The sequence below is a fragment of the Tachyglossus aculeatus genome, chromosome 6 (genome assembly GCF_015852505.1).
Source record: "Tachyglossus aculeatus isolate mTacAcu1 chromosome 6, mTacAcu1.pri, whole genome shotgun sequence".
Lineage (NCBI taxonomy): Eukaryota > Metazoa > Chordata > Mammalia > Monotremata > Tachyglossidae > Tachyglossus > Tachyglossus aculeatus.
This window is the reverse complement of record NC_052071.1, coordinates 42,351,481-42,369,525: the sequence shown is the minus strand read 5'-3', so window position 1 is coordinate 42,369,525 and position 18,045 is coordinate 42,351,481. Positions and strand designations below refer to the sequence as shown.

Sequence of the window (18,045 nt, the reverse complement as noted above, 5' to 3'; positions counted from 1 at the left end):
CACTAGTTAAGCGCATACTATGTGTCAAACGCACTGAGGTAGGTACAGGTCAGATCGGACACAGTCCCTGTCCCGCGAGGACACTTGTCTGCCAGTTGTCGTTGGGCAACTTCTCTGGATCTGAGTTACCGCATCTGTAAAATGAGGATTAAGCCAGTGAGCCCCATCTGGGATTATGGACTGTGTCCAATGTGATCAGCTTGAACCTACCTCAGGGTTTAGCGCAGTGCCTGGCACACAGTAAGTGTTAAACAAATGCCATAAAAAAAAAACTTGTGGTTCTTGAAACTCGTAACGTGGGCTTTATTATCATGTACGTACATTCACACACCAAGCCTGAGGAAGCTGTTTTGATCCTTGATCTGTCCCTTACCTGCTGTGTGATCTTGGGCAAGTCACCTAACATCTCTATGCCTCAGTTTCCTCATCTGTAAAACGTGGAGTCAGTATTTACTCTCCCTCCTACTTAGACTGTGAGCCTCAGGTAGGACAGGGAGTGTGTCTGACCCGATTATCTTGTGTCTACCCCAGTGCTCAGTGTACTACTTGGCGCATAGTAGGTGCTTAACAACCACAATTATTATTAATTTGACTTTTCTCCATTTAATTTAATTGATAAAGATGAGTTGCCCAGCCTTTTTGCATCAAATGCACCTCAGATTTTGGTTTTCTTGTGGGGCCACCATTTCTTAAGCAATTTCATCGGTGGCCTCTTCACCCGTTGAAGTGTTTTTTTCTCTGTTTTTAAAAAATGGCAGTGAAGTTTCATAGGAAGCAAAAAGTCGCATCCAAGATAATCAGGAAAATAGACCAACGAATGGGAACGTGGCAGTTTAAGACAAGAGGAAGTAAATGTGCGGAACTGACTTATTACATAATTATAAGTTGCATAAACATGCTGCATATATATGGTAAATAATGCTCTTCATCTGAACACATCCAATATCCATTGCCTCTGAGAATGCCGTTTGGCATTTACTGTTATGATGAATGAATTTTGGGGCTCTGGAGGTGTTTTGTGGTGGCTGCAGTTTGCACTCCTTGTCCAGGGTTTGTCTCAGGAGAAGCTAGTCATCCTGCCAAATGGTAGGTAGCTGAGAATGGCAGAGAAGAAATCTGCTAATGCCATAGTCAACTTCACTGAATGCAGGATTCAAACTCTGGACCCAGAGGTGAATAGTATATATAACATATCTATATTATATATATATTTTAAAATGGTATTTAAGTATTTCCTCTGTGCCAGGTGCTATACTAAGCACTGGGGTAGGTACAAGCTAGACTGTGAGCCCGCTGTTGGGTAGGGACCATCTCTATATGTTGCCAATTTGTACTTCCCAAGCGCTTAGTACAGTGCTGTGCACACAGTAAGCACTCAATAAATACGATTGAATGAATGAAGCTAATCAGGTTGGACACAGTCCCTGTCTCATATGAGGCTCACAGTCTTCCTCCCCATTTTACAGGTGAGGGAACTGAGGCCCAGAGAAATGAAGTGACCTGCTCATGGTCACGCAACAGACAGGAAGCAGAGCCGGGATTAGAACCCGGGTCCTACTGACTTTCAGGCCCGGGTTACTCTACTTTCCAAGAAACAGTTTCTCCCCTACACTTGGGAAGATGGGAAATGTTAATGGAGCCAGGTCAGCAGCAGATCGGTGGAGAGATGGAAGCGGGCTTATCAGAGGAGAAGATTCAACCACTTCACTTTTGGCCTCTCATTCTTACCCTCGGTCACTACTAACCCAGGATTTGCATGAAATCTAATCTCTATAAATGGAATGCATTTTTTTTATTAAGCGAAGGGGGATTTGAAGGGGATAGGTTTCAGGGGGTTAGATCTTTGGCAGGCGAGCCTTCCTTTGGTTACTTTTGGCTGCGACGCCTTGTTTTCTTGCAGAGACGAAGCATCTGGCTTTTGTTATCTCAATGATGCCGTCTTGGGAATATTGCGATTGCGACGGAAATTTGGCCGAGTTCTCTACGTGGATTTGGATCTACACCACGGGGATGGTAAGGATGCATATGCTGCTGCTGCTGCTGCAATCAAAGCTATCCTGTTCTAGAACTTCGTGGATAATCCACAAAGCTGTCTCTCCAGGGTCTTGGGAAGATAATAATAATAATAATAATAATGGCATTTATTAAGCGCTTACTATTTGCAAAGCACTGTTCTAAGCGCTGGAATTCAGAGATCACGTCTCTGTGTGTCTTAGTGGATAGAGCGTGAGCCTGGGAGTCCGAAGGACCTGGGTTCTAATCGTGGCTCCTCCACGTGCCTGCTGTGTGACCTTGGGCAAGTCACTTCACTTCTCTGGGCCTCAGTTCCCTCATGTGGAAAATGGGGATTAAGACTGTGAGTCCCACATGGGACGGTGTCTAACTGGTAAAACTTCTTCCTACTCCAGAGCTTAGAACAGTACTTGGCACATAATAATAATAATAATAATAATAATAATAATAATAATAATAATAATGGCACTTATTAAGCGCTTACTATGTGCAAAGCACTGTTCTAAGCACTGGGGGGATACAAGGTGTTCAGGTTGTCCACGTGGGGCTCACAGTCTTAATCCCCATTTTACAGATGAGATAACTGAGGCCCAGAGAAGTTGTGACTTGCCCAAGTGTTTAGCAATTGCCATTACTATTCTTGTCATTATCATTATTATCATCAACCCTACTGTATCATACTCTCCCAAGCACTTAATGCAGTGCTCTGCGCACAATAAGTGCTTAGTAATTACCAGCATTGGACTGGTTGATTGAAATGCCTCCTCCCATTCAAAACTCTTCCTAATGTCCCAACATCTTTGAGTCAGCACTGCCCATCATCATCCACGGTATTTATTGAGCGCTTACTATGTGCAGATTGCTGTACTTATCCCTCAGGAGAGAACTGACGGCACATCTCCTCCAAGAGGCCGCCTCTGCCTAAGCGTCTAGGCGGTGAGCTTGTGGGTAGGGAATGTGTCTGTTGTTGTATTGTTCTCTGCCAAGCGCTTAGTACAGTGCTTTGCACACAGTAAGCGCTCAATAAATACAGTTGAATGAATGAGTGAAGCCCTCCTTTCCTCTTCTCCCACTCCCTCCAGTGTCACCCTGATTTGCTCCCTTTATTCATCCTCCCTCCCAGCCCCTCAGCATTTATGTACTTAGCTGTAATTTATTGATCTCTGTTAATGTCCTTCTCCCCCTCTAGACTATAAACTCATTGTGGGTAGGGGATGTGTCTGTTTATTGTTGTATTACACTCTCCCAAATGCTCAGTACAGTGCTCTGCACACAGTAAACACTCAGTAATTATGACTGAATGAATGAGTACAACATAATAGAGTTGACAGCCACATTCCCTGCTCACAAGTGATTAGGTTCATGAGTTGAGAAGCAGCGTGGCTTAGTGGAAAGAGCCCAGGCTTGGGAGTCAGAGGACGTGGGTTCTAATCCTGGCTCCGCCACTCATCTGCTTTGTGACCTTTGGCAAGGCACTTAACTTCTCTGTGCCTCAGTTCCCTCATCCGTAAAATGGGAATTAAGACGGTGAGCCCCACGAGGGACAACCCGATTACCTTGTATTCCCCCCCAGCACTTAGAGCAGTGCTTGGTACGTAGTAAGCGCTTAACGAATACCATCATTATTATCACCCCTAGTCTTTCCTGCAGCCCTTAATTTTCCCGGGACCTTTCCACGGGGCTTTAATAAGGTGCAGTCTTGTCTTCCCATTCTTTCTCCATCTAAAGTCAAGTTGGCGGTTCTGTCCGCTTGAAGTTCAGACAGTGCCTTCCCAGCAGGGGTTTCGCTTCATGCGGTGGTCAGGTCTCAGGCTTTTACTCCGTGCTATTAGACCTTTACTCTTTACTCTTGCTTGATCCCAAAGTATCCTTCAGAAAGTTTTAATAAGAACAAAATCTCCCTTAACAACCTGCCTTGATCCCACTAATCCCCTGCTCAGGGGGCCTTTTATTGAGAGGATTTCCCCTCAGCTTTCCTTGTGCACTTTCAATCCGGAAGGCCAAGTTTGGGTGACAGCGATTCGTTAGGATTTCACGACTGCAAGGACCCGCTTAAGAACCGACCCTCCCCATCAGGGAATTAGGAAATTCAAACCACCGACACCAAACGGCTTAGAAGAGAATCAGTGCTCTCAAACCTTATAAGAGTGAAGCGAGACAGCCCGCCAAAGCCACCCTCTGCACTGGAGATGTTATTTTCTACTCCCATTTTGCATTTCCTGCTTTGGCCAACTTTTATGGTGTGTTTCATTTCAATTTATTTCCCCTCTTCAACATCACCTCCCAACCCCACCCTGTCCCACATTTGGTTCCCGTTAAAGCCTTCCTTAATTTTTCATGGTCTCGTTTTGCAAAAGCTACCCGGATTCGAGTTCTCCTAAAAGATTCGGAGAACACCCTCAGAACCAGGGGAACAAGGAGCTGGGCCAGCATCTCGGTCGGTAACTCTGTCGGTGTGGGCTGTAGGTGGTCTGCTTGCTTCTGGCCCTCTCCGCTCCTGTTGTCGAGCAGGTACTGAGATGCTCCTTCATTCATTCAGTCTTATCTATTGAGCACTTACTGTGTGTAAAGCACTGTACTAAGCACTTGGGAGAATACAATACAATAAAAAACACATTCTCTGCCCATAACGAGCTCACCTTGTACTCTCACACTTGGGAGAGTACAGTATAACAGTAGGAAGCAGCATGGCCTAGTGGATAGAGCACGGGCCTGGGTTTTAATCCCGCTCTGCCACCCGTCTGCAGTATGATCTTGAGCAAGTCACTTCACTTCTCTGGGCTTCAGATCCCTCATCTGGTAAATGGGGATGAAGACTGAGATATTCAGTCAAAACGGCTCCAACTTCACATTTGTCAGGCATAGCGATTGAGCGCTTACAGGGTGCAGAGCACTGTACTAGGCACTTGGGAGAGTACAGTATAACAATAAACAGACACATTCCCTGCCCACAACAAGTTTACAGTCTAGAGGGGGAGATAGATATTAATATAAACAAATTGTGGATGCAGACATAAGTGCTGTGGAGCTGGGAGAGGGGATGAATAAAGGGAGCAAGCCAAGGCGACGCAGAAGGGAGAGGGAGAAATGGGACAATTATTATCATTTATCAGATTGTCCAGGATCAGAGGACAGTACATCGCCTGTACTGGAGCTTAGGAAAATGTGAGGTCCTTTTATAAAACACCAGGCACTTATTAGATCTCCTGATTAAAGATGAAGGGCTTAGTTTTCTTTCCGCGCAACAGCTGCATGTATACTTACTTCCTTTTCTGCTCCCTTCAGCCTTCCTCTTCCTTCCATGGCTCCTGCCATGGAATCTTTGTGAGTTGCATCAATCAATCAATCATATGCACTAAGTGCTTACTGTATGCGGAGCAGTGTGCTAAGCGCTTGGGAGAGTACAATGTTACAGTAGGTAGCAGCGTGGCCTAACGGACGGAACACGGGCCTGGGAGTGAGAAGGACATGGGTTCTAATTCCAGCTCTGCCACTTTGCTGTGTGATCTCGGGCAAGTCACTTCACTTCTCTGGGACTCAGTTCCCTCATCTGGAAAATGGGGGTTAAGACTGTGAGTCCCGTGTGGGACAAGGACTGTGTCCAACCGGATTAGCTTGTATCTACCCCAGTTCTCAGAGCAGCGCTTGGCACATAGTAAGCATTTAACAAATACCATAGAAAAATATAACAAACGCACTCCTGCACACAGTAAGCGCTCAACAAATACGATTGAATGAATTCCCTGCCCACAGTGAGTTTACAGTCTAGAGGCATTCTGTTTACAGTGACCTGAAGCAACTCTCTTGACTTTTTGTCTCCTGCTAGGTGTGGAAGATGCCTTCAGCTTCACTTCCAAAGTCATGACCGTGTCTCTGCACAAATTCTCACCAGGATTTTTTCCAGGCAGGTGATCTATTTATTTTCATTTGGCCTTCGGGGAAGGAAAGCTGCTCTGAGGATTTCCGATTCCTTGAGAGCCTCAAGAGGGTGGGACTTTTCTATAAATCAGCCAGCTCTCAATTATTCAGGGCTTGATTTTCCAGACCCCTTGCTTCATCTTTAAAGTTGCTTGCTTTTAGCCATTTAATCACTTTATAGTACCTTCACTGGGGAGGGGGATATCAAGTCAGTATTTTTTTTCTTTGTGTTTGAATAGCTCTGTTAAAAGCTTTCATCTATTAGAACTCCAGACCAAGTGGCAAACAGGAGATTTTTAAAACGATCTCTAGCTTTCAGTGACAGAGTATTTCTTTCCCCATGCCTAAGCATAATTGGGAATTGTGTTATGTGTTTGAACCTTCCATGAGTAGGTGCTTATGTGTAGTATCAGAAGCTCAGTTCTAAGTTACATTGATCTTTTGTCACAGAAGAAGTAAATGACTGGTGAATAGAAAGCTAGCCATGGGGCTAGGGACCGTAGGAAAATGACTAAAGAATTATTTTTCAGTTATTTTCATCCTGAACTTTTCAGTAGATTTATTGAATAATATGAGTTGTTCTAAAGTCAGTTACTTAGCAAGTGATGTGTTATTTATTAATTATACTAATTAATTTGGAGAAGACTGACAGAGCTTTAAAACCAAAGTGTTCTTTGGACAAGATGACCAAAGAGACAAATGTAGTTATTCTGTTGCATTTGTAGATTCTCTTCTTAATAATAATAATAATAGTGATAGCATTTATTAAGTGCTTACTATGTGCAAAACACTGTTCTAAGCGCTGGGGAGGTTACAGGGTGATCAGGTTGTCCCACGGGGGGCTCACAGTCTTAATCCCCATTTTACAGATGAGGTAACTGAGGCGCAGAGAAGTTAAGTGACTTGCCCAAAGTCACACAGCTGGAAATTGGCGGAGTTGGGATTTGAACCCATGACCTCTGACTCCAAAGCCTGGGCTCTTTCCACTGAGTCACGCTGCTTCTCATAGCCAATCACATAATGGTGTATTATTAGTAATAATGATGATATATGTTAAGCACTTACTATGTGCCAAGCACTGTTCTAAGCACTGGATAATAAAACTTGTGTTTCTAAGTGATTCTTTTATTACCGAAGCACCCTACATTATTTAGTTATTTACTCCTCACACCGCCCCTGCGAGGTAGGGTTCAGGTAGTATTACCCCTTCATCTACAGTGGGGGAAACTGAGGCATGGGAAGGACAAGTGACTTGCCCAAAGCCACACAGTAAATGGGTGTCGGATCCGGGACTCGAACCCGGGATCGCCAGCTTCCAGGTTCACGGCTCTCCCACCGTGCTACACTGTCCTTTATAATTTCAAACAATCTATTTATTTTAGTGTAGCAGTTTGGCCTAGTGGAAAGAGCACAGGGCTTAGAGTCCAAGGGCCTGGCTTCTAATCTCGGCTTTGCCCCTTATCTGCTCTGTGACCTTAGGCGAGTCATTTCATTTTTCTTTGCCTGTTTCCTCGTTTGTAAAATGGGGATTAAGTTCTTCTCCATCCTCCATGGACTGTGAGCCCCATGTGAGACGGACCAGGATTAGCTTGTGTCTAGTACAGTGCTAGGCACATTGTAAGTGCTTAACAAATGCCAGCAGTAGTAATACCAACGGTAGTGGTAATGGTAGTTAGGGGCGTTGGCACTTGTGACAGACTTTCAGTTAGAAGATAGAAGTCATTAGGATCTTTAGCAAAGCTTTACATCTTTTGTTCTGCTCTAACAAGGTGGAGAGTAAAATAATTTTTGGTTCCCCTGGTTTTTCTGTTTCCCGGTTTGTTTTGTGTTTTTTTTTTTAATTTCAATTTCTTGGAAGCCATCAATTCTGTGTTGTCCCGTCTGCCTTCCGGTTGAAGACAATGGCAAGGCCCAGACCGCTCTGATCAGCTGTTTTCATTTCCCATCAGAGAATTCATCTTCAAGTCTTTTGCCTCACATACTCTTTCCGGTTGTTTACAGCGCTTCTCCTCTCGCCCTTTCACAGGAACCGGGGACGTGTCTGACATCGGTTTAGGGAAGGGACGGTACTACAGCGTCAACGTGCCCATTCAGGATGGCATTCAGGATGAGAAGTATTACCAAATCTGCGAGAGGTATGATAACCGTGGCAAATGGATGGGAATGAGATTCCGTTTCCTTAGGGTCGACTGGTGTGTTTTAAGTCAAGCAGCTACTGTTTTCCAGCAGCGGCTCCAAAAAAGAAACACAGAAAAGGCATTGGCTCTTTAAGTCGCACTTCGTTCTGGGTTGTGGGAGTTTCCCCTCATTTCATGAACTGTAGAGTTGTGAAATTCAAGATTTGGAGAGTGTTCTTTTCACTGCACAGTGACTTTCTGGCATGCACTCCTAACAGCTCATGGATTTTATGAAGATGAATTTTGAGCGAGTTGGGAATTGACAGCATGACGCAAGATTCTTGGGCCTAACTTGTCATCCCCCTGACCCTGGCCTGGACTCTCCCAATGGTTTTGCATTTTAATTTTGATGAGCGGCATTACCCGCTATTACCCAGTAGCCCCCACGTTTGTTTTTTTTCCCCCTTCTACTTGGCATTCTTCCCAGGCCTTCAGAATTAATTCACCTTCTGAAAGAGGAATCGTCCTAGTAGCTGCTTCCTCAAATTTAATTTGCCTCATTCAAAGATCTAGCGTCCACTTTTGTTTATAGCAGAACTTGCAGGAAATCTTTAATGACCCAAAGTGACAGGTCCTTGACGTAAGTTTTTAAGAAAGGCAGCATCTCAGTCATTCATTCATTCAGTCGTATTTATTGAGTGCTTACTAAACGCTTGGGAGAGTACGATGTAACAACAAACAGACACATTCCCTGCCCTCAACAAGCTTACAGTCTAGAGGACTAGAGTCACAGTCCCTAGAGCTGGGCAGAGTCATTAGGAGTTGCTTGAGTGGCAGGTGTCACTGTATTCCCAGGACCCCTTGCTGCAAGCCAAAAGTTGTAAGAACCGCAAATATAGTCCTCTGCCCCTTGGAGACACTCTATAAATATTAACTGAATTGAATTTAGAGCCGAGAGAGATCCCCGCTTGAGAGGTCTGGCGTGTAGTGTAGGGAAAAATAGGAGAGAGATTTCCTTTCCCAGTAGACCTTTTAACTCAGATTTAAAGAAGATGTGTTCTAATAACAGTAGTTCTCTTTCATTATGCGTGAAAACCGCCGGGAATATTTACCTCGACTCTGGTTCTCTGTTCAGCTTTCGGCTTGGGACACGTGAGTCCCTATCATTCAATTATAGAGGCAGGTAAGGATCCTGCAGTGAACAGGATTACGGTTTAATTATAGTACATTCCTTCAGGTTTGGGGTGGGGCGCTGGATTAAGAGTCGACTTCAGCTGCTCTTCCTGGAAGTCGAGGATTTGTTTTCTCAAAGTTTGACTTTGGATCATTTAGCTGTGAACCCCACCAACCCCACCCTGCTATCCCTCCCGTCACCCCCTCACCCGTTTCCCCGACGATCGGAGAGCTGGCAGGATGATAATGCAAAACCATTCAGCCTCCCTTCATCTCAGCCCCAACCGTCTTCCTCAGCACTATGGCAACGGAGCGGCCGGGGCCCGATGATAATAAAAAAGCAAAAAAAGCCAGCTTGCTCTCGGAGTCTTAAAGCCCGTGCACTTTGAACTTACCGCTCCATAAATAACAAGCGCTTGTGTCGAGTCCTTTTGTTCTCTCTGATAAACTCCTATCCCACTTCTGGGTGGTAGTGCCTAGGTATAATTGCCTATTGTTTTTGGAAGTTGAGTGACTAAGACACTAATTAAACTTCTCCGTGAATAATAGTCACTCAGGCCAAAGCGTGGCATTTATTGTTCAGTTTGACATCTTAAAAATCCCCCGGTGGGCACCGGAGAGCTGTGGCCAGTTCGTCTGGGAAGCTGGCCTCTCAAAGCCTGAAACACTGTCCCTTCCAGAGGTCATCCGACAATGGCTCCCTCGCCATCCTCTCCCTTAGGCTTTGTTCTGAAGAACAGGAGAGAGGGTGGCATTACCGAAAGGCAGGGGTGGACCGGGGGTAGGGAACGGTCTCAAGGGCGACTGTTCAGTGTCACAATCGGCTCCTCCTTCGACTAACCGGCTAGTGAATCCCCCAGCGCGTGAAGTCGCCAGGGGTTAGAATGGAGCTAAACTTCATTTTAATTGAATTCTTCTTCTGGTCTTTGGTTCCCTCTGATTTAGAAGTCGGGTTTCTTTCTGTTCTCTCGTTATCCCGGAGTCATCTCTACATCCTGGAGAAACTGAACCTTTCCGTCAGCCATTGGCTTTAGTCTTGTGCTCATCTCTAGCCGGAGGGGAAAGTGTCGGCTAATTCTGCTGTATTGTACTTCCCCAAGTACTTAGTCCAGTGCTGTCCACGTAGTAGGCGCTCTTTAAGTACCATGGATGGATCGATTGATTGTCGGTGCTCATTCCAAAGGGTTTTGCAGATGCGTTCAGAAGCCATAACAACTCCATCGTGGAAAAAATTGCCAGTTAGTGCAGAGCTCCTGACTCAGGTAGAAGGGATGCTAATTTGAGGGTCATTTACATCTAATTCATTTCATGTCAGTATTGGTCGGTTAACTCTTCAATCCCTGTTCTTTTCTTTCTTCCCTACTTCAGCTAATCTCTTTATCCCTACTCGGTCAGGTTGGGGTAACCAGGCCTAGAAATAACAGTGTTTAGGCCTTGCCTTCTGGATTCAGTCTCGGTACAGCTCTGAATTAACTGACATTGCTCCCAAAATAATCATAATAATAACTGTGCTTACTATGTGCCAAGCACTGTTCTAAGCACTGGGGTAGATGCACGGTAATCAGGTTGGACACAGTCCCTGTCCCACCTGGGTCTCACAAGTCTTAATGCCCATTTTACAGATGAGGAACAGAGAAGTGAAGTGACTTGCCCAGGGTCCCACAGCCGTCAAGTGGCAGCGCTGGGATTAGAACCCAGGTCCTTCTGACTCCCAGTCCTGTGCTCTACCCACCAGGCCACGCTGCTTCTGTGGTCTGATTAGCTTCCTTCGTGTTCCCCTCCATTGGCACGTACTGTGGAGGGAGTTGTTAAAATCCATCTGACAGAATAAGGGAATAACAAATTACAAATGAGAAAGAGAATTATGGGATTGAAAGCTGGCTAATACCTGGGGTAAAAATAAGGCAGAATGCTCATAGTTCCAGTCACCCCAGGACTCACAGTCTAAGAGGCAGAGAGGACCCCACTTATTTTTCCCCCGTTTTACAGATGAGGAAATTGAGGCTCAGAGAAGTTAAGTGACTTGCTTCAAGTCTTACAGGAGACCAGTGCCTGAACTGGACCAAGGACTTCAATCCCTAGTAATAATAGTAATAATTTTGGTATTTGTTGAGTGTTTAGTATCTGCTAAGCACTGGGGGAGATACAAGGTAATCAGGTTATCCCACATGGGGCTCACAGTCTTAATCCCCATTTTCCAGATGAGGTAACTGAGGCCCAGAGAAGTGAAGTGACTTGCCCAAAGTCACACAGCAGACAAGTGGCGGAGCTGGGATTAGAACCCATGATCTCTGACTCCCAAGCCCGCGCTCTTTCCACTGAGCCACGCTGCTTCTCCCTAGACCCTCAACCCGTTGTCTTTTCCCCTAAGAAGTCGTGGCTTCTTTAAGAACTGACCTTCTGCGAGGTCAGACCAGAATTAGGTCCATTAGCGGTGGGGGAAGATCGCGAGATCATGGAATTAAACACTAAAAAACAAGCAGCGTGGTCCAGTGCTTAGAGCACGGGTCTGGGAGTAAGAAGGCTGTGAATTCTAATCCCACCTCCGCCACTTGTCTGCTGGGTGACCTTGGGACAGTCACCTCACTTCTCTGGGCCTCAATGACCTCATCTGAAAATGGGGATTAAGACCGTGAGCCCTATGTGGGATAGAGACTGTGTCCAACCCAATTTGCTTGTATCCACCCCAGCACTTAAAGCACTTAACAAATACCACAAGTAACTATAATTAATATAATTATTAATGGTAATAATAATAATAATGAGAAGAATCCATATATAATGCCAGGACTTTCCTCTCTGCATTTCTGAGAGGCAGCTGACTTAGATACAGTCCTGAAAGTTGAGGCCTGTTGGCAGAGTTCTCCTATCTAATAATTATTATTATGGAACTTGCTAGTGCTTACTATATGCCAAGCGCTGGGGTAATATAGAAGATAATGAGTTCGGAAACATTCCCGGCCCAGATGGGGCTCAAAGTCTAAGTAGGGTTTAGTCTCCATTTTACAGATGAGGAAACCGAGGGCCAGAGTAGTGAGGTGACATGCCCAAAGTCACCCAACAGGCAAGTGGCAGAAATGGGATTACAGCTCCGGTCCTCTGAGTCCCAGGCCTGTGCTCTTTCCACTGAGGATAGTAAACAAGCCAAAAGGAGGGTCTTGAACAGAATTCAAATTCTGGGCTCATTTCTGAAGGGAGAATGAAGAACTTCCCTCTGTTTAGCCGCCGTGAGCCCAAACTGGAAGTGCTCCCTGATGGATCCAGGGATCACCCAGGCTTTGGAGTTCCGGATTTGCATAGGGACTCTTAGGGATTTTACCTAGACGAGGTCTGGCAGCAATTGCCAGAGGCCCAGGTCTTGCATCTGGATTTCATTGGTGTGATCTGGATTTCATCGAGCAACAGGACACCAATCCTAAACGGTCCTCCAGACTCTAACGTCGGCACGCTCCAAACATATCCCGCCCCAGAAAAATAACGGTCAAGCACGAAGGGTCAGATCAATCCCTTGTATTTATTTTATATCGATTATGTTATAATCGCCTGGTTTTTAAGCCCCTCAAGCTGGAATTTAAAGAATGGGAAGGAAAGCAGCAAAGCAGAGAAGCAGCGTAACCTAGTGGATAGTGGGCAGGCCTGGGGGGTCAGAAGGACCTGGGTTCTAATCCTGTCTCCGCTGCTTTTTCCTCTTCTCCTCCTCATCGCCCCCATACCTCTTTCCCCTCCCCACAGCACCTGTATATATGTTTGTACAGATTTGTTACTCTATTTTACTTGTACATATTTACTATTCTATTTATTTTGTTAATGATGTGCAAATCTAGCTTTAATTCTATTTGTCCTGACGATTTGACACCTGTCCACATGTTTTGTTTTGTTGTCTGTCTCCCCCTTCTAGACTGTGAGCCCGTTGTTAGGTAGGGACCGTCTCTATATGTTGCTGACTTGTACTTCCCAAGCACTTAGTACAGTGCTCTACACACAGTAAGCACTCAATAAATACGGTTGAATGAATGAATGAATTGTCTGCCGGGTGACCTTGGGCAAGCAACTTCACTTCTCTGGGCCTTAGTTTCCTCATCTGGAAAATGGTAAATAAAGACTGTGAGACTCATGTGCAGTGGGGACTGTGCCCATTGTGATTAGCTTGAATCTACCCCACACATTTAGTAAGCGCTTAACAAATACCATTGAGGAAAAAAAAAAACTTCAAACACTGGGTGGTACACACTTTTGTGTATAATGTTTTAACCATATCTCCTATCTTCTATCCTCTATCCTCCTGCACAGCACCAAGTTCTGACTTTGAAGACCACACTTCAACCTGACTTTCTAGGAGTCTTTCACTAGAGAGAAAATGGTATTTATTGAGCACTTACCACGTGCAGAGCACTGTACCAAGCACTTGGGAGAGTACAGTACAACAAAGTTGGTAGACACATTCCCTGTTCACAGTGAGCTCAGAGTCTAGAGGGATGAGATAAGGCTAGCATTTTCTTTTTTAGCCGACCTCCATTCAAAAACTGGCACAACTTTGTGGACAACAGGGAGAAGATGACTTGATTACTTGTAGGGAACGGAGAAGCCATGAGCAGAAAAGGAACTTGGAACAGAAAAGTAATTGGGAGCCCAGGGCCTAGATGTAAAAGAAAAGCTCAAAAAAATAAACTCCATTCAGTTCAGTCAGATAATAAATTCTTCTGGGAGGGGAGATAGTTTATCTTTGTTCTTAAATAGTGTAAAAAACCACATGTGAATGCAACATGGGGCCGGAGGGGGTTGGGGGAGGATGGATATGAATGTGCATTTATATGTAGATAAATGGATACATTTGTTGACAGAAAGTTGGGAATGGCTTTGCTTAGAACAGTGCTTGGTACATAGTAAGCGCTTAACAAATACCATTATTATTATTCAGTCTGCTCCTTCCCCAGGGGTGTCACTACCTAAGGTCTGCGGAGGCTAAATAGCTTTTTGGCTTCCAATCTGATTTTGTGCCTTAGAAATCAGAGAAGTTGGTTTCAGTTTTAATAACCCATTCCCCCAATCCCTCGGTAAGTAACAAAGGGCACTTTGTTGCTCTGCCTTTTTTCTTTCCTTAAGTGAATTTTGTGCCGGGGAAAGGTAATAGATTGACAGCTTGGGAAAATGAACTTCTGCATTCCCAGAACAGGTAGAGAACAGGCAACACAGGGCCAATTTCTCTTGACCCCTAGGGACCTCAGCAGGGTTTGAGGGGCGTTTGGTCTTTGTAATTCACTCAGCCCATCGCTCCTCCCGACAGGATGGCCATTGTAGGGAGAAGGAATCTCAGATACCATTGGGAATTAGAGAGAGACCATCAGCCCATTTTAAATGGGCTATAACCACACCGTGGATTGATTCAAATTTACCCTATTTAACTCTATTTCTACCACCCCAAATATGTTTCAAAATGAAAAATTAGGGTTAAACACCCCCTAAAAAAATCAAACCCAATTTGAATTTTGACTGTCTCGTGGTCAAAAAGTTGATTGTTGCATCTGATTTCTGCCGTGATCAACATGATGAGTGTGACAAATTGACATTTCCAGTCATCAGTTGAAGGAGCTTTCAGTGGGATCCTTGAAAGTTTCAGGTTACGTCTTAATGTATTCAGTATTATTTTCTGGGGGATTTCCATTCTCCCCACCCTGTAGAAAGTTTAGAGTTTCCTTGGGTAGCTTATCTCTTGTAGGAGCATCAACTTCCTCCTTCAAAGAGAGCCCTTGCCTCAAAACCAACTGTTAGATATGTTAAGCCATTGGCTTGACACAGGAGTCTTGAACCTGAAATTAAGCTCATTTTCCTAAAATTGTACGCATGGCTGTGGTGTCCCATCAATAAATCGTATTTATTGAGCGCTTAAAGTGTGCAGAGCACTATACTAAGCGCTTGGGAGGGTACAGTATAACAGAATTGGGAGAAATGTTCCCTACCCACAATGAGTTTACAGTCTAGAGGACTGTCCAGCATTTTATTTTGTCATTTTGTACAATTTGCAAATCTCAGAAAAGTGTAAAATTCCTGAAGAAACTATTGCCAGGCAGATAGGTCCAGTCGAACATTACGGAAGTACAATGTGCAGGACACTGTGCAAGATGCCTGGGAGAATACCATAAAAGACACCGTCCCTACCTTGAGGAGTTTACAACCTAATCGAAAAAACAGGCAGTTGCAAATTATATACGTGCAGTGGAGGCAGAAGGGAAAATACAGGTACAGCTAGTCACAGCAAGAACTTGGACAAAACAATTAAATGGAGGCCATACATCACCGCATTCGTAACTGTTCTGGGTGGGTGGTAGAATCACATGACAAGGGATGGTGGAAGTCCATAGTAATAATGGTATTTTTTAAGTGCTTACTATGTACCGAGCACTGTTCTAAGCGCTGGGTTGGGTACAGGGTAATTGGATCGTTCCACGTGGGGCTAACAGTCTTAATGCCCATTTTACACAGGCATAAAGAAGTGAAGTGACTTGCCCAAAGTCATACAGCTGATAAGTGGCGGAACTGGGATTCGAACCCATGACCTCTGACTCCCAAGCCCGGGCTCTTTCCGCTAAGCCGTGCTGTTTCTCTGGATGGAAGAAGCCATGCCTCATGTTCACTGTGACTTAACTTTTTAGATCAAAAAGCTTGTGAGGTGTTGGTTCTCAGGATTTATCCAGCGCCGGGATTGGCAACAGGAAATAGTGACCAGGCCCTACTGGGAAATCAATCAATCAATCGTATTTATTGAGCGCTTACTGTGTGCAGAGCACTGTACTAAGCGCTTGCACTGTACTAAGAGGAGGATGAGGGAAGCTGGCTTGGAGGGGCCCGGGCGTTCACTGGGGAAGACCTTCTCTAGAAGGTTTTCCGGAGGACTTGGTAGATGGGGAAAGACTTAGAGTGCAGCGGGAGTTGTAGGTGAAAGATAAATATAAAAATTGAACTTTTAAAAATTCAGACCTGAATTAAAAGACCCGATAATTGGCTCCCAAATCACATTTTGTTTTAAGCCTGATGACCTGATTATTCTAGAGATAACGATAGAATTGAAAACTGAGCTTTTTGAAATTTAGACCTGAATTAGAAGACCCGATAATTGGCTCCCAAATCGCATTTTGTTTTAAGCCTGATGATGTGGTTATTCTAGGTGTGCAGGGACCAGCTACAGGAGTACCTGACATAGGTTTCACAAGTCCTTTCTTGGGAAACAGTCAGTCCATCAGTTGTATTTACTGAGCACCTACTGTGTTCAGAGCACACGGCACTAAATGCTTTGAGAGAGTACAGTGTAACAGAATTGGTAGACACATTCCCTGCCCACAACAAGCCTGCTCATGCCTCAGGTTCACTGTGACATAACTTTTTACATCAAATAGCTTGTGAGGTGTTGGTTCTTAGGATTTATCCAGCACAGAGATTGGCAACAGGAAATGGTGACCAGGCCCTACTGGGAAAGAGGGGAGGACGAGGGAAGCTGGCATGGAGGAGTCCGGGCGTTCAGGGGGTGCCTTGGCCTCTGTCCCAAGTGGTGCTTACAATCTTAATCCCTATTTTACAGATGAGGTAATTGAGGTTGCAAATTGCATTATTTTAAGAGCCCCTTTGTAGAACGTAAGTACTTTGTGGGCTTCTATTGTATTGAAAGCTCCCAAATGTTTAGTACAGTGTTCTGCACTTGGGAAAGTGTGATACAACAGAGCTGGTAGATATGATCCCTGCCCACAAGGAGTTACTGTTTAACAAATACCGCTATTATTATTATCATCATCATCACAATTATTATTATTAATAAAAAAATAGATGCTTAGTGAGGACCTTGAGGAAGAGGGAGAGATGATCCAGAGAAGCAGTGTGGCCTAATGGATAGAGCATGGGCCTGGGATTCAGAAGGACCTGGGTTGTGAGCCTGCTGTTGGGTAGGGACCGTCTCTATATGTTGCCAACTTGTACTTCTCAAGCGCTTAGTACAGTGCTCTGCACACAGTAAGTGCTCAATAAATATGATTGAAAGAATGAATGAATGAAGTGACTTGCCCAAGGTCACACGGTGGACAAGTGATGGAGCTGGGATTAGAAACAGGTCCCTCTGACTCCCAGGCATGCGCTCTTCCACTAGGCCACACTGCCTCAGGCCTCGTGGTCCCGGGACTCTCGTCCAGTTGGTGTGGGAGTTTTGGGTCTGAAGTGCGGAATTCGAGACTTTAAGCTCGTTGTGGGCTGCAAATGTGTCTGCTATATTGCGTCCAAGGCTGCGGCTTGGGAGACCAGCAGCCCGGATCCCAGTTGGCCACAGCGGTCCCGTGGCTGCCACCTCCTAGGAAAACTTCCCGGCGTGCCGTAGTGGAGATGGAGGTGGAGGGGTGGAGGTGTGCCCTGAGGCCCGGCGCTCAGAGCGGCTTCCAAGCCTCATCCTACTGTCAGTCAGTCGTATTTATTGGAAGCAGAATGGTATAGTGGATAGAGCCCGGGCCTAGGCCTCCTAGTCAGAAGGTCATGGGTTCTAATCCCAGGTCCTCCCCCTGTCTGCTGTGTAACCTTGGGCAAGTCACTTCACTTCTCTGGGCCTCAGTTACCTCATCTGGAAAATGGGGATTAAGACTGTGAGCCCCACTTGGGACAACCTGACTACCTTGTATCTACTCCAGCGCTCAGAAAAGTGCTTGGCACATAGTAAGCGCTTAACAAATACCATAATTATTATTATTATTACCGTGGGCTGAGTACTGTGCCAAGTGCTTGGGAGAGTACAGAACAACAATATAACAGGCACATTCCCTGCCCACAACAAGCTTAGAGTCTAGAGTACAGT

General features: G+C 45.1%; 1 protein-coding gene across 1 annotated transcript in view; it reads left to right on the top strand.

The window, feature by feature from the left end:
* HDAC8 (histone deacetylase 8) overlaps nucleotides 1-18,045 on the top strand; it is a 114,214-nt gene that overhangs the window by 27,192 nt on the left and 68,977 nt on the right. The window contains exons 5-7 of the mRNA XM_038747768.1: nucleotides 1,901-2,013; nucleotides 5,840-5,917; nucleotides 7,958-8,066. Coding sequence (XP_038603696.1) covers nucleotides 1,901-2,013; nucleotides 5,840-5,917; nucleotides 7,958-8,066 — 300 coding nt within the window. The remainder of the gene's footprint in view (nucleotides 1-1,900; nucleotides 2,014-5,839; nucleotides 5,918-7,957; nucleotides 8,067-18,045) is intronic.